The sequence below is a fragment of the Lactuca serriola genome, chromosome 2 (genome assembly GCF_051521515.1).
Source record: "Lactuca serriola cultivar US96UC23 chromosome 2, Lser_US96UC23_V15, whole genome shotgun sequence".
NCBI classification, from domain to species: Eukaryota; Viridiplantae; Streptophyta; class Magnoliopsida; order Asterales; family Asteraceae; genus Lactuca; species Lactuca serriola.
Genome location: NC_136409.1, coordinates 122,983,146 through 122,999,107, shown reverse-complemented (window position 1 = coordinate 122,999,107; position 15,962 = coordinate 122,983,146). Strand labels below are relative to the sequence as shown.

The window sequence follows — 15,962 nt, the reverse complement described above, 5'->3', positions numbered from 1 at the left end:
AAATCAAATAATAAATTAGAGACGAGCATATGAATGCAACAAGACCACATATTTGCTATTTATACATAAAACTTCCAAATTAGAACACTCTCATTATATACTTTGATCACAATCAACAACTAAGTGATCCTAAAAATCAAACAAAAACAAAAAGAACTTTCACAACCTCCATTACTGGTGACCATTCTTCAAACATCCGTTTTGTTATTTAATATAAACTGAAACAAAATAAAATGAAAAAAAAAAAAAAAAAAAAAAAAAAAAAAAAAAAAAAAAAACAACCATTATGTATGCATATCAATAATGAAATCATAAGGACCAAACATATCGTTTTGGTAGTTGTCCTCACCGCACGCCTTTTTGTTAACCATTGGGATTTATCATTTGTATACAAAATTTATAAATTTACTAAGTATATAACAATAGCATTAAATAAAATCAACATATTGTATTCTTGTAAAAGTAATACTGATAAAATTTCCTAGATATATAATTATAAAAGTGAAAATGATAAAAATATGGTATTCTTGTAAAAGTACTGATAAAATTTCCTAGAAAATCAGTTCAAGTTGGCAAATTTTTATGTATCGTTCCCATCTAAGGTATTTTTCTAATTATCTAAAAACGTATTAAAGAATGTTAGGTAGATAAATACAAAATTGCTACCTTGAAAAACAAAATTCAATACTTCTCCAAAATCCAAAATCCTAGACCAAAATATCTTATTTCGGATAAGATGGTGTGTTGATAAACACGTTAGGCCATCGTGTATGGACTATCTTCTCCACACACACACACACAAAAAAAATATATATAATTTACTCAATTAAATTACTACTCATAGCTTCATTTATCTATTGCCGCTAAATTTAATCTTCGAATAATCATCTTAAAACACATCCAAAAATAAACCTTAAAGTTTAGAATCATCATCATTCCTATTAACCAATAACCATCGCTATGATATATATATATATATATATATATATATATATATATATATATATATATATATATATATATATATATATATATATATATATATATATATATATATATATATATATATATATATATATATATATATATATATATATATTTTAAGACATCAACAAAAACTATGCCTCATCATCTTCAAGTAGGAATTCTGTTCCATTACCATTATTACCACATCCCCAAGCCCTTTCCCTCCACAACTTCTCCACCTCCTCAAAAGTCAACCCTTTAGTCTCCGGCACAAACACCACCACAAAACCCACCGCCACCACCCCAATTCCCGCCAAAATCAAAAAAGTCATCCCAATTCCAACCGCATCCGCAATCGAAAGAAAGCTCTGAGCAACAATCAAATTCGACACCCAATTCACCGTCGCCGACATTCCGCCACAAATCCCGCGATACGATTCCGAATATATCTCGGAATTCACCGTCCACGGAACCGGCCCCATCCCAGGGGCAAAAGCGGAAATATAAAGCACTAATCCAAGAACCGCAACCCATCCCATGTTGGCGTGTCCGGATGATTCAAGGAAGAACGCAACCGCGAGAAGGATTAATGACAGAATTACCCCTGTTAGGCTGCTGAGCGCGAGTTTCCGGCGGCCGACGTGGTCGATGAGGTAGATTCCGACGATTGTTCCGGCGGCATTCATTAATGCAACTATGAGAGAGAGTTGGAGGGCTAATTGGTTTGATCCGAATCCGGCCATTTGGACTATGGTTGGACTGTAGTACATGACAGTGTTGATTCCGGTGAATTGTTGAAATGCCTGGAAAGTAAAAAAGTTGTTACATTGAATATGTTTTATTTGTTTCTGATAAAATCCTAAACCCTAAACCCTAAGCGGATTACACAGTAAAACATGGGAAAGGTAAATTAGAATGTCCTAAAATAAACCATCAAATATCGTGTTATACCATTTATTTACATATAAATATTTGGTGTTAAAGGTTCCTTTGTACAATTTGGTCTTTCAACTTTGAATTTGTGCACTTTTAGTTTATGATCAATAATATGTAATATTTTTGTTACTTTTGATGCAATATTATAAATTAAATTTATATTACTTTATCCTTCATAATAAATGAAAATAATTATGTCACATCTCTCTCATTAACTTGGTCACATGTCATTTTTTAGTATTTTTGATTAACTGTTTTCTCAATTTGACATTTTCTTATTTTTTTTATCTTTTTTTAATTAACACATCATATTTACACCTCAATTAATAATTGTCTTAATTGAAAATAATCAATAAATTACAATATTAGTACTCATATAGTATTTAATATATTTCCTTTTAAATTTAAATTATAAATTTCAAATTTAAATAAATTTTTTGTTTAAACTTTTATATTTAATTTTTATTTTATCAAACCCGTATAACATTCGGGTCTCACTCGTAGTAATATATTAAACTTAGTACTTACAAACGGACAAAAAGCTACCAATAAAAAGAGCCTGTTTTTTTGGGAAATGACATCATTCCGCAAATTATGAGCAATTTCGCAATTGACTGCTAAATAAAAAATTCTGAAAATTTGTTAATTTGTTATATCCACGGTCATATAGTGGTTATTCTTATAATTTAGTACTTGGGTCATTTAAAATATTAAAACAATGGTTATTTTAATAATATGATAATTAAATATAAACAAATAATTTATTTTTGTTTGAATTTGTCTACGAATGCAATTTACAGAAAATTACATTTTTGGTCGCTAAGTTTGTTCAAAAATTGTAGTGTTGGTCCCAAACAGTTTCATCTTACAATTTTGGTGCCCATTGTTAACAAATAAAAAAAAGGCACCAAAAACTATACAGGACCAAAAATAAACTTATTTATTGTAATAAAAAAATACACAGGTCAAATATGTAAAAAGCTAATAAATATAAGGGCTGTTTTTACTTTTTACCTGTAAACCAGCTCCAGCCACAAACGCAAGTCTGATTTCTTTAATTCTAAACACATCACGATATCTCACAGAATTCCTGTTTCGGCGTTCTTCATCTAAGGCAGCAGAAAGCTGTTGGAGTTCATCTTGTAATCGATCAGGATCATAAATCTTTGACAACATGGCAATTGCCTCTGAACTACTTCTCTACATAACACAACAATTTAATTCAACATATTACATATATATACATATAAACACACACACACACACTAGAATACAAAATATCTTACGTTTTTGTATAGCCAACGAGGTGATTCGGGTAAAAGCAACATCAAGGAAAACTGAAGGATGGCAGGAATAGCAGCAATTCCAAGCATCCATCGCCATGTCCCACGAACCTGTCGAGAATTATTCAAATAAGTTAATTTGCATAAATTACTTTTTTAGTCCCTGTAGTTTTAAATTTGTGGAATTGACTAGTGACTAAAAATGTAATTTGTGCAAAATAAAAATTACAGGGACCAAAAGTGTCTTTTGCTTAAGCAAAAGACACTTTTGTTTTGGTCCCTGTAGTTTTTATTTTGCATAAACTACATTCCTAGTTAGTAGTCCCTATACTTTTAAATTGTGGCATTACACTTTTGGACCATGTACTTTTAAAATTTCAAGGAAGTAAGCAAAAGAAACTTATGCTCCTTGTAGTTTTGAATTTGCATAAATTACATTTCTAGTCCCTGTAGTTTTAGATTTGTGGAATTGTACTTTTGGTCCATGTGATTTTTAATTTGCAAGAAGGAAATAAGCAAATGACACTTTTGGTTCCTGTAGTTTTATTTTGCATAAATTACATTTCTAGTCCCTGTAGTTTTAAATTTGTGGAATTACACTTTTGTTCCATGTGCTTTTTTAATTTGTATGAAGGAAATAAGAAAAAAAACACTTTTGGTCCCTATAGTTTTAATTTTCTGGAATTACATTTCTAGTCCCTGTAGTTTTAAATTTGTGGAATTACACTTTTGAACCATGTGCTTTTTAAGGAAATAAGCAAACGACACTTTTGGTTCCTGTAGTTTTTATTTTGCATAAATTACATTTCTAGTCCCTGTAGTTTTAAATTTGTGGAACTACACTTTTGTTCCATGTGCTTTTTTTTTTTAATTTGTATGAAGGAAATAAGAAAAAAACACTTTTGGTCCCTATAGTTTTAATTTTCTGGAATTACATTTCTAGTCCCTGTAGTTTAAAATTTGTGGAATTACACTTTTGGACCATGTACTTTCTAATTTGCAAGAAAGAAATAAGCAAAAATCACTTTTGGTCCCTACAGTTTCAACTTTCTGGAATTACACTTTTGGTCCCTGAAGTTTTTACTTTGCATCAATTATATTTTTGATCCCTATAGTGTTGCTTTTCCGATATTACTTTTGGTCAGTCTAGTTTTGAATTTGCAAGAAATGAGCGACTTACACTTTTGGTCCCTAACTCCCTATAGTTTGCAATGTTCAGCACTTTAGGTCCCGGTTTTGATATTCTTTATAAGAAGACTAAATTACAGTGTGGGTCTCTGTAGTTTCTATAATTACTTATTATTTGTTTTAACAAATATGTCACCTCTCTCAAATTACACAAGCTTGAGAAAGGTAAATGTAAATCACCCTTGATAAAAAGATACGATTAATCTAATAAAGGTGTAAGCTTTATGAGAAAAGATTAAAATACGAATCTTTTTAACCTGTGTGAAGCCAAGATTAACAAGATATGAAAGAAATTGTCCACCAGTGATCATAAGCACATTGGTGCTCACAAGCCCTCCTCTTATTTCAGAAGGTGCAGCTTCAGCAATATACATTGGAGCTGTAACAGAAGCAATTCCAACACCAATTCCAACCAATAATCGACCAAATATAAGCACATATGGATCAGGGGCACTAGCCATCACAAAAGATCCAACTGCAAAGATGACGTCAGCAATAAGTGTAGCACTTTTTCGCCCATGTGTGTCATTTATCCACCCACCAGTTGCAGCTCCGATTATGGCACCAAGTAAAGCCATGCTAACAATCGTCTCCTGTTATGAAAATGGAATTTAGAAAGTTGAAGATGTGAGAAAGGTTTTGTTGAAAGGTTTAAAGGGAAGGGCTTTTTGGTAAATCACATTGGTAAAGTCGAGGTTGTTGAGACTTTGTGCTTCTAGATGCCACCGATTAAGAAGTTGGGAAGTGAACTTTTTTGTACCTGTAAGACACTGCTTTGATCGACTGCTTTAAAATCATCACGGATGTATAGAAGGGCTCCTGATATGACTCCTGAAAGAAATGTGGAAAGGGGATCTTAACAAAAGTGAGTTTGATGAATCCTATTAGGGGTGTTTTTGTCTTTTCACGTCTTGGAAACACTACCGAAAAAGAATATGTATCGCATCGATGGAAGTGTAAAGGGGGCAATTTGGTTAGAGGGTTTGACACTAATCTTACTATATGGATTCTGCGATAGCATCTGCTGAATTTTGAAAAGGTAACAACTTTTTTGACTAAATCGTAGAATATACAATCACATGGCTAATTCAATTTGAACAAGAAAATTTGCATAAGAATCAAAATCAACACAGATATAGATACGATACATATATGCGATGTTCATGAAAAAAAGTGAATACCTGTGTCGTAACCGAAAAGGAGACCACCAATGCCGGCAATTACAGTCAAGCCCAACACGTATTTGTTGCTAAAATATGTGATTTTCTTGTCACCACCGGCGTCGATTAACCCTGAACTCCCTGGTACCAAGTCAATCGTCATCTTTTTTCAGAAGAACGCTAATCTCGTTGCTAATTTTGTCAAGCAAAGAATACCGAAACTTTGTTGCGATGAATTATAACAAAAAACTTCACACGGGCAAATGATCGAGCAGAAGGTGTGCAAAAGTAAAAACCCAGGCAGGATTCTGGACTTCGACGCGTTTGCTTGTTTCGTTTTCAAATGAAGACCACACCCGCCTGGGTATTCAACCGATTGTTGATTCCCAAAGTTAAAAACAATATTGGGTGATTATCAAGATTCAAGAAGCCAGATAAAGGAAATGAAAATGCCGATCTTTTTTGAGGTTTAACTAATGAGATGACGGCTTGTTTGTAAAGATTTAAGGGGGGAGAAGATTTGGATAAATGGTTTCTTGCAATCCCCTAAAAACTTGTGGATGATGATTTGATTTTTTACCCCAACGGACCCGCTTTTGAATGCACAAAACGTCAAAACCTGATAAAGGAAAGATCTTTGGAAAGGAGGTAGACGACTCACGTATCAAATGTTTTTTTAACTTCTTTTACCATGGAAAAAGTGCCGTTACATCTATTTGATGCTTTTATGAGTAAATTACCGTTTTAGTCCCTCTAGTTAGGTCAGAATGCATCTTTGACCTAACTTTTTATTTTCATATTTTATAATTTAAATCAAAATTAAAAAACACCCACAACACGTCTGATTATTTCTGATGGCTAGTGAATCGTCCAGACTCTATAACACCAACGATTTTCATATTTATAACTTAAATTTTTAGATCTTTCAAGATTTATGGTCCATTTTTGTTAAATTGCACAACCCTTCGAAATCTTTGGGTTGGCCTATCTCTTTCCCTCCTACATCACCACCACCTTCATCATCTTTTATTTCTTTTTGTTCCTACTCTCATGATAGAAGTACTCTCTTCAAATTTTAATGAAGCTAACTCTTTTATGTTACTAAAGTCCTCAAATTTCATACACACTAGATGGAGAATCTTTTGGAATAGTGTCCAAGGTCCATATTTATAATAATAATAAGGTCCTTTTGGGTTGCCCTCAAGACCCAAATTGAGTAGAATAAATAAAGGAGAAATTGGTTTATTAATTATTATGGTTAATAATTAATTAGAAACTAATTGGAAATATATTATGGGAATTAATTAACAGTTTAATTAATTAAAGGGTTGAATGTTCATTAATCGATAATTGGTTAATCAGGAATGTTCCAGAACCTTATGGAATTAGAGTTGGATGAAAATCACTCCATCCCACATGGGAAATGAGTGAAATTTCGTGGTTATGCCTCCATCCCACATGAGAAGGAGTACTAAACCTAAGGAGACATCCAAAGCTATAAATAAGGCCTTAGAGATTTCATTCCTCCTTCCACCTTGGCTTGAGTATTCGCCAACCCTTCTTCCTCCATCTCTTAGGGACGATTTCTAACCCCTTTGGGTTTGTGAAATTGACCCTTCTCCTAGTTATTTTTATTTCACTCTTTAGTGTCATTGGGTGTGATACCATTAGAGGGATTCTGGTTTGGGTCCTTTCATCCAAGCAACTTCATGGAGGTTCAAGATCTCAACCATGGAGATCAAGGGCTACATAAGAGGTATGTTTTCTTACTTATGTTTTATGTTTTCTAGGGTTGATGTAATTAGCATGAAGTCATAGATCCATAGGATGCATGTACACTTAGGTATATCGTTGTTTCGATTTTTCCGCTGCCTAGTTTTAGAGTGTATTTGATGTGTAGAAAAACCAACAAAGGTATCAGAGCCATTGGTTCATGGTTACTTTCACCCTAGATCCATGTTTTCTGTAAAAACTTGTTTGAAATTGAATGATAGAAGATTAATTGAAAAATTCGTAATGGTTAAAACCCTAGTCGCAGCTCACGACGTGAGAGCTATGAGCTCACGACGTGAGCTCGACATAATTAGGGTTTTCGGATTTTTGCCATTTTTCAAATATGAAGGCTTATTAAATATGGATAAATACCTAATTTAAATTGTTTAAATCTGGAAAATAATGGATAAATATTATTTAAATGTGTTTATTTAAATTTGAATATTTATTTGATGATTGATATATATTATTTAAATGTGTTTATTTAAATTTGAATATTTATGGATAAATATTATTTAATCTTATTTTAAATTTGAATATTTATTATTTAAATAGTGATTTCAAATATTTAATATTATTTATGAAAGAGATTTATAAATTTGAATATTACCCCCTCCTGATTTGTTAATTGTTACATTGCGTCCTCGCAATTAATTAGAATTAATAATAGACAACTAAATTTAAAGAGTTTTAAATTTACCCCTTATATTTATATATATTAGAATTGTGTCTATTATATGTATAAGAAAGTTACAACATGCGCGCTCGCGTGTTTAAATATTGACACTGTCAGTCTTACCTCGACTAGGCTCACCCGTTCTAATGTAGGGGTTTAAGGAGGTCTCTTTGATTCCTAATGAGGTTGGTTTTTAATATGCTTCGCGCTTACCACCCTCACCGCCCTATTGCATTTTGAGAATAGAGTTACCGAAAGGGTTTGATAGTGATAATGGTCAATCTAAAAGTATTCTAAATACAAGTATAAAACAAAATCCCGTTTTATTAATAGAATGTGAGTTTATATTATCCATGAAAATTGCACATTCTCTTTATATTCTGTTGGTGGAGCTTGTGTGGTTAACCGGCACATCAATCTAGGGTATAGTTGAGGATGATGTGGTACTCGCGAATCTCAAAGCGTAACTTGAGCCGGGGACCATGCGATTTTGTATGATTAATTCTCAATCTATTTAATGTGAATCTTATGTTATCCATAAAAGTTGCACGTTCTCTTTATAACTTGTTGATGGAGCTCGTGTGGTTAACCGGCACGTCAATTGGAGATTATAAGTAGAGAATGATGTGGAACTCGCGAATCTCAAGCGTAACTTGAGCCGGGACCATGCAGTTTTGTATGGTCGATTCACCATCTGTTCAATGATCTGTGGCGACCCCGTCATTGAATTTGAGATGAACATAATTCGAGATTAACATGTCATTGATAGTCAGTGAATCTCAAAGATCTAGGAATTTCGTGGTGATCGAAATTGGCAAAGGGTTTTGCTTACCTAAATAACTTTATGGTGTGTTTACGACATCCCTTTACACATCATGGAGCCAAATATGGATCCTAGCCTTTTAAAATAATTTTATTTAGGGTGATCATTTTCTAAGGATAAGTATAACAAACTATAATGGAATTTGTTATTGAATGATGTCTATAACCTTATCCACTAAAATCTACTACTATAAAACCTTTGAAAGGATTAGCTATGAGGATGATCAATCTTGTCAAATTCGTAGTTTGGGAGTAGTTCTCATAAACGAAAGGAAAGATCATGCCTTTGTTAAAGTTATTCCTTGGTTACTTCAAACATTGCATTCTAAAGTGTTAGAAAGAGCAATTACCAAATGTTCGTTGTAAAATGACATATTAAAGTAAAATGGAATTTTCTTGAGTTAGGAGTTAACTATGGTTAGTCGACTAGCTAACATGTACATATGAACAGTTCATTCTGATTTTGATATGAACAACTTGGAATGTCCATTAAGGAGTTGTGTAGCATGTTGAGGTTTCCTTTTGGAACTAGCATGACCAATCATAGAAACTCATACTTCAAAACACTCCCATATTTTACTATCATGGATAGAAGTGTCAAGAAGAAGAAAGCCAATTTCCCATGGGTTAAAAGGCGATTAGTTTTGGTATACCTAATCTAGGCCCAAATACCTAGGACAAAGGAAGGCTTATTTTGAGACATGTTCTGATACCAATTCGCTTCCATAACAAGAAAAGGACTAAGAAAGCAAAACTTGCCCAAATGTATATTTGAGGTGAAAGAACTGGAACATGACGAAGTTAAATTTGATTGTGGATCACGAGCCCATGCTACTTTCCATAGGATCAAAAGATAACTAGTTCTCCCATGTTTGGTGTTCAATCAAATATATAGATTTATAATGCCATCAAAACATTACTTATAAACCTTGAGTGTGTTGCTAAGGATTAGTGCTGACATTTGCAAGAATGTGCAGTCACTAAAATGAAGTAAGAAGACTAAAACATGGAGAAGATAATTTGATCGTGAATGCCAAGCCCTTGCTGCATTTATAGGATCAAAAGACAAATCTTGTCAAAATGTTTAGTCTATGGTATTATAATTGAAATTGTTTATACTACGATTCATGAGATAGTTCTGACTTATTTAAATGTGGAGCATTCTAACATGTTAAAAGAAAGTCATGAAATCTATGAAGCTAGTATAGTAGAAATCGTTCAAAATTGATTCAAACATTTAAATAAGGTGTATTATTGTGAATATATGTTGATGTTAGTTCAACTAATGGATCATTCAGAACGACCACAATATGTACTGATTCAAATACATCCAAAGTTTTGGGTGAAATGTATTTGTGGAATCATAGTCTTGGATACATAAACGAGAAATACATTACCAAGTATCCAGTTGGATCGGATTTTGGATATCATTTGACCTCGAGTCTCATGATAAGTGCAAATCTTGTTTATCAAGATAGATGATGAATGCATGACTAGGTGATGTGAGTATCTGCTGGAATTAATTCACTCTAATAGACCGTTCAGATTAACCACGATACATGGTGAGACCAACTTCATATGAATGTGAGTCTGGAACCTTTCAGGTGTTCAGAGCTCTCATAAAGAGAAACTGAGAAACAATGGGGCAATAGGATGAGACACTCATAGTGAGAATTTCAGTCCAAACTTTATCGATCATCTAAGTAATTGTGAAAGAGTTATCGGATCTGTCTCCACCCAAAACAATGCCACATGAAGTGTTAGTTGGATAGAGAAACAAATCATTCATTGATTTTGTACTAGATGGGTCGAATTATGCATACTAACAGTTCATGAATTATACCATGAATAGTGTTACGAGAAGTCCTTTGGTTTTGTACCAACTAAGTAGGTTCATGAAACACTCTATTGTATGTGAAGTGGGATTTAGTCCTCACTACCACATATGTAAGTCTACGATTATGAGGCTTACGCTCGTCGTGAAGCGCTCGACAATCTAGAACTTTTAATAGTGATGTGTTAACTCGTTGGAGAACCCATCAAGCATTTTGGATAATTCTTTAAGAATTATTATGAGAACAAAGTGTAAGTTGCTCAAAGGCCAGTCTTCCAGGTGAGGGAGCTGATTTCCAAAAGAGCTAGTGGGAGCTACATTGATCTTGATAAGATTCGAGAGTCAACCAACGAAGAGCCTAAAGTTGTATATAACATTCAATTTGGAATTGAAAGAGCTATTAAGGAAACTGACATATTTCCATTTTTCCTTATAGATCTGATAGAAGACGTCATGAACCTAGTTATATAATAGTTTATATTACTGAGGTAAACGAGTTACTGGTATGGAGCAATTAGAGTGTACCAGCTATCGGAAGCTATGGTAGGCCCTAAAGGCTACAACATGGAAGGAAGACTTGGAAAGCGAGATTCAATCCATGTATGTTGTAATTTGGTAGATCAAGCACTTGACCTTACCCCTTAGGTGCAAGTGGATCTTCAAGAAGAGACAAGTATGGATAGGAAAAAACACATAATCAAACCAAGATAGGTTTTGAAGGATAAGCTTAACAAGTTCATTTATGGACCAAAATAAGCATCTCGCAAGATGGATCATTATTTCAATGAGAAAGTTCAAAGTATATGAATTTCGAGAAATAAAGATGAGCCATACATATGTCAAAGCTAGTGGGAGTAATTGGATTCTTTGTTTCAATGAGAATGTTCAAGGAGTTTGAATTTTGAGAAACATAGATAAGCCATATATATGTCAGTGCTAGTGGGAGCACTGTAGTCATCCTTGTATTGTACATAAATAATGTACGATTCATAGGAAATTATATTCTAACTTAGCAAGTGTAAAAGCTTGGCTTGGTATGAGAATTATTTCGCTATGATATACATGGGAGATACATAACACATACATATATCAAGGTGATTCATTGGATTAAGCCAACGTACGTGGAATGTTGAGGAAACTCAAGAACTTGGAATGGTTCGTGCATAATATGGCATAACATTGAGTGATGCTAATGTTCTAAGTTCTTCTAGAGGTTATGAGTCGTGTCCCACATCTTTTTCTATGGGTTCGATCATATATGCCATGACATGTACCAGATCTGATGACTCATATGCCTTGAGCATGACAAGTTGGATTAGATCAATTTGGCAAGAATCAATGAATAAAGATCAAGAGCATTCTTAAGTGTCCTTGGAGGACAGAAGAGATGATCTTGATAGTATGGAAGAGATCATTGTAAGAGTTACATTGATGCTAAGTTCCGCACTAATAAAGGCAATTCCGTTTGCAGTCAGAGTTCGTGCTTTTACTAAATGGTGGTATATTAGCTTGAAAGAGTACCGGGTAATACACCATAGTGGATTTAACATACTTAGAGTATATTACAGTTGGTTAAATTGCAAAGTGGACAATGTGACTGAAAGAGATTCATTAGTGACATCTTTGTTGAAATTCAATCATTGATGGTCCTTATGAAGTTTCTTGTGACTTTGGGTGAACTTACCTCGAGTATGGATCCCAAGTCACACGAGCTCACATGAAACATACTCAGTAAGTACCAACACATTTGATAGCGAGTCAAATGTAAAGACATCATAGTCAATATGTCATATCGAAAGATAATCTTCTCGATCCATTCCATAAGCCGATGTCATTGACCAGGTCTGACAGTTAGACAAAGTCAAGGGGCATTAGATTTGCAAATGAATTCGCTTAAACATTCTTAGTTTGGTTTGTTTTAAAACCCAAGAACTTTAAGCAATATAAGTTTTAATTTGATTTGGCGATTATTAAGTGGTGATCTTAATATATGATGGATTTCGGTCATTTCAATTAGCCTATCACTGCGTTCTCACTTTTGCATGTTTGGAACCCACTTCCCGAGTATTAATTTACTCAAACGTCCACAGTCGGTCATACTCTTGGAAGTAAGTAGTGATTCAAGACTGTCGTGAGTATTAGTGGATTGTTCATATTGGTTGGACATAGCATAGTGATTGCGCTAACACTCATGAGTGCTTAATAGAGATTTAAGTATTGGACCAACCCACGCTTAGATATTACTTCATGGATTCAGTCACGAGTAATTCTAAGACGATAATATTTTCTATTCTTCAAACCTAGATACATGTGGGGTTTTGCTCTATGATTTTCTTATGCATTGGTCTACTCCAACGCTAACCGTAACTGGTAGTTATAAAGGGTATGTCCATGTCTGACATGATGAAATAGACAAAAACTATGTATTCAAAGTTTATTCGTTCCTTCTGCCTTAATAGGAGAAGCGATATCTATGGGCCCCTCGATGATTTGGTGCTGACATCTAAAGTGCTTGGCTGAGCCCTAACTGGAATTGATGTGTTCAATTTAGTAGTCAGATGCAGTCATCACAAATCCATACCGGGAAACATAATCTAGAATTCTTGAGATTGACCATTATCCATGTCTCGAATTCATACAGATATCATAGAACGAAAGGATAGTTGATCACTTATCTAAGGGTTGAATCTTGATTAGATCAAGAGTTCGGTAGTTACATTGGATGGCTAACTCTCTGTTGATTATTGGAGAAATATTAGTCCTTGTATAGTTGATGACTTGTCCAAGTGGGAGACTGTTGGAATAGTGTCCAAGGTCATTAACTATTGGTCATATTTCTAATAATAGCAAGGTCATTTTGGGTTGCCCTCAAGACCCAAATTGAGTAAAATAAATAAAGGAGAAATTGGTTTATTAATTATTATGGTTAATAATTAATTAGAAACTAATTGGAAATATATTTTGGAAATATATTATGGGAATTAATTAACAGTTTAATTAATTAAAGGGTTGAATGTTCATTAATCGATAGTTGGTTAATTAGGAATGTTCCAGAACCTTATGAAATTAGGATTGGATGAAAATCACTCCATCACACATGGGAAAGGAGTGAAATTTCGTGGTTATGCCTCCATCCCACATGGGAAGGAGTACTAAACCTAAGGAGGCATCCAAAGCTATAAATAAGGCCTTAGGGATTTCATTTCTCCTTGCACCTTGGCTTGAGTATTTGCCAACCCTTCTTCCTCCCCCTCTTAGGGACGATTTCTAACCCCTTTGGGTTTGTGAAATTGACCCTTCTCCTAGTTATTTTTATTCCACTCTTTGGTGTCATTGGGTGTGATATCATTAGAGGGATTCTGGTTTGGGTCCTTTCATCCAAGCAACTTCATGGAGGTTCAAGATCTCAACCATGGAGATCAAGGGCTACATAAGAGGTATGTTTTCTTACTTATGTTTTATGTTTTGTAGGGTTGATGTAATTAGCATGAAGCCATAGATCCATAGGATGCATGTACACTTAGGTATATCGTTGTTTCGATTTTTCCGCTGCCTAGTTTTAGAGTGTATTTGATGCGTAGAAAAACCAACAGAATCTTCTCTAGAAAAGCTATAGAGAATTAGCTTTCACATAAGCTATAAACAACTTAATCAACTTAACCTTCGTCTCTTGATCTCATCAGGATACCAAAATTTTATCATGTTAGAATAAGCTACAACACCTTTAAGGTGGTCTTTGGGATTGAGTTTGAAAATGGTTTATTGATTTATTAGTTTTTCAAAAATTCAATTAGTCTGCAAAAATGTTTACATAGCTAATAAGCACTTTTGAGAATAGCTTTTACCACCCTCTAAAAGTCAGTTTTCATAACTCAAGCTTACCTGACTTTTTGAAACGGCTTATAGCCTACTAAACTAAAAGGACAATAATACCCCCAAATCTATTTACCCTTATTGTTCATAGTTTGCCTCCTTTTAACAATTTCACAGCCTTCAACGATATCCTTTTTGGTCATTTTACATATATTATAAATTAATGCAAACATTTTTAGAAAAAAAAATTATCTACTTATAGCTTTTTGCCACCGGATATGCTAATCAAAACACTTTTATTAGAAACTTCATTTTGCACCACGTAAACTAATAAGCATTTTTATCAAAAAATCTTATTAAGCTAAATAAGCAATCCCAAACACCCTAAGACTTATGTTGAATCAAGTTCTAAATGATCAATGCCTATTTTAAGAACATCAATCAAACAAACAAAGACTGATGTGTACAACTTAGCTACAAAATCTTCGTCTGATTTGGTACGTTGGTTGTCGGTGGTTGGAGAAGAAAATGAATGGTTTTATGGTTTGGTTTGTCGTTAATGTTACGCTTGTTAAGAACCGAGTGTTCCAAATCAGCATCGCTTGAATAAAGCTCCTTTAACCTATCCCAAATTTCCTTAACCGTCTCACATGCACTCGCCAGACGAAAAGTATCTGGCAGAAGAGCAAACCTTATTATTCTCATCGCCTTGATGTTACATGACAGTTTATCTTTTTCATCTTGAGGAGTGTCTTTATGATCAACCAGAATTGCGTTGTAGTCGGCTTGAGTCATGACAATCTTCCTTGTAGCTGTGTAAGAGAAAGTATGCTGCGTCATAGCCTCCCATATGGTTGAGTCGTGTTCTTCAAGACCTAAAACATAATCTTGAAAGTGCAAGGCCCAAACTTCATAATCCTACGAAAAAAGGATTGAGATTCTAGTAGTAGACCCGATACTGGAGGAAAGATTGAAGGAAAGAGTATGAGGATCTTCGTGTTGCATGATTTCGAGATTCACAAGAATTGTTATAGAATCAGCTGTGTAAAACAATGATCGAGTTTAGGGTTACAAAAATGATTCATATCTGCCATTTGTAATCGATAGAAACGATCAAAACAACAAGAACAAATCCAATAAAAACTCAAAACCCTAACAAAACACATCAGAAGATTAGCGTATGATTTACACAATCTCCTGTTCTGATACCAATTGTAAGAACAATGAACTAAAGATCGATAGATTCTAAACAGTAGATTAAATCAAACAACAAGAACAATGATTGAAGATGTGTTGAATGCTTAATATTATCAAAGCTTTAGAAGAGTTCAACATGAACTTTTCTGTAAAAGCTTAGTCGGGAAATACAATCGATTAACCTTAAAACAATACAAGCATGCACTATAAATAGTCTAACCCTAGCAACATAAAGAGGGATAGACATGACCAACCCGTTAACAAAAGACTAAATATGTACATAAAAAAATTTGACACAATACAATAAATAACCC

General features: G+C 33.8%; 1 protein-coding gene across 2 annotated transcripts; it reads right to left on the bottom strand.

Annotated features, from left to right (window-relative positions):
* Positions 1-1,095: 1,095 nt before the first annotated feature.
* Positions 1,096-6,188, bottom strand: LOC145086728 (inositol transporter 1-like). 2 transcript variants are annotated; one of them, XM_079024556.1, is made up of 6 exons: positions 5,555-6,188; positions 5,134-5,204; positions 4,631-4,966; positions 3,189-3,296; positions 2,917-3,102; positions 1,096-1,769 (listed from the first exon to the last, which is right to left on the bottom strand). In XM_079024556.1, the coding sequence occupies exons 1-6, from the start codon at positions 5,694-5,696 to the stop codon at positions 1,119-1,121; spliced, it is 1,494 nt and encodes a 497-aa protein (XP_078880682.1). In that variant the 5' UTR covers positions 5,697-6,188; the 3' UTR covers positions 1,096-1,118. The 2 variants fall into 2 exon arrangements, with proteins under 2 accessions (XP_078880682.1, XP_078880683.1); XM_079024557.1 differs by having other exon boundaries at positions 5,054-5,204; positions 5,555-5,632.
* Between the last annotated feature and the right edge of the window lie 9,774 nt (positions 6,189-15,962).

What these genes read in the sequence shown, in the direction of transcription:
- LOC145086728 (XM_079024556.1), bottom strand. Translation starts at nt 5,696, where the DNA reads ATGACGATTGACTTGGTACCAGGGAGTTCAGGGTTAATCGACGCCGGT. An exon ending in CCTTTTCGGTTACGACACAG is followed by an intron (nt 5,205 to 5,554) that starts GTATTCACTTTT and finishes CATTTCTTTCAG; the next exon opens with GAGTCATATCAGGAGCCCTT. An exon ending in TTAATCTTGGCTTCACACAG is followed by an intron (nt 3,297 to 4,630) that starts GTTAAAAAGATT and finishes AATTCTCGACAG; the next exon opens with GTTCGTGGGACATGGCGATG.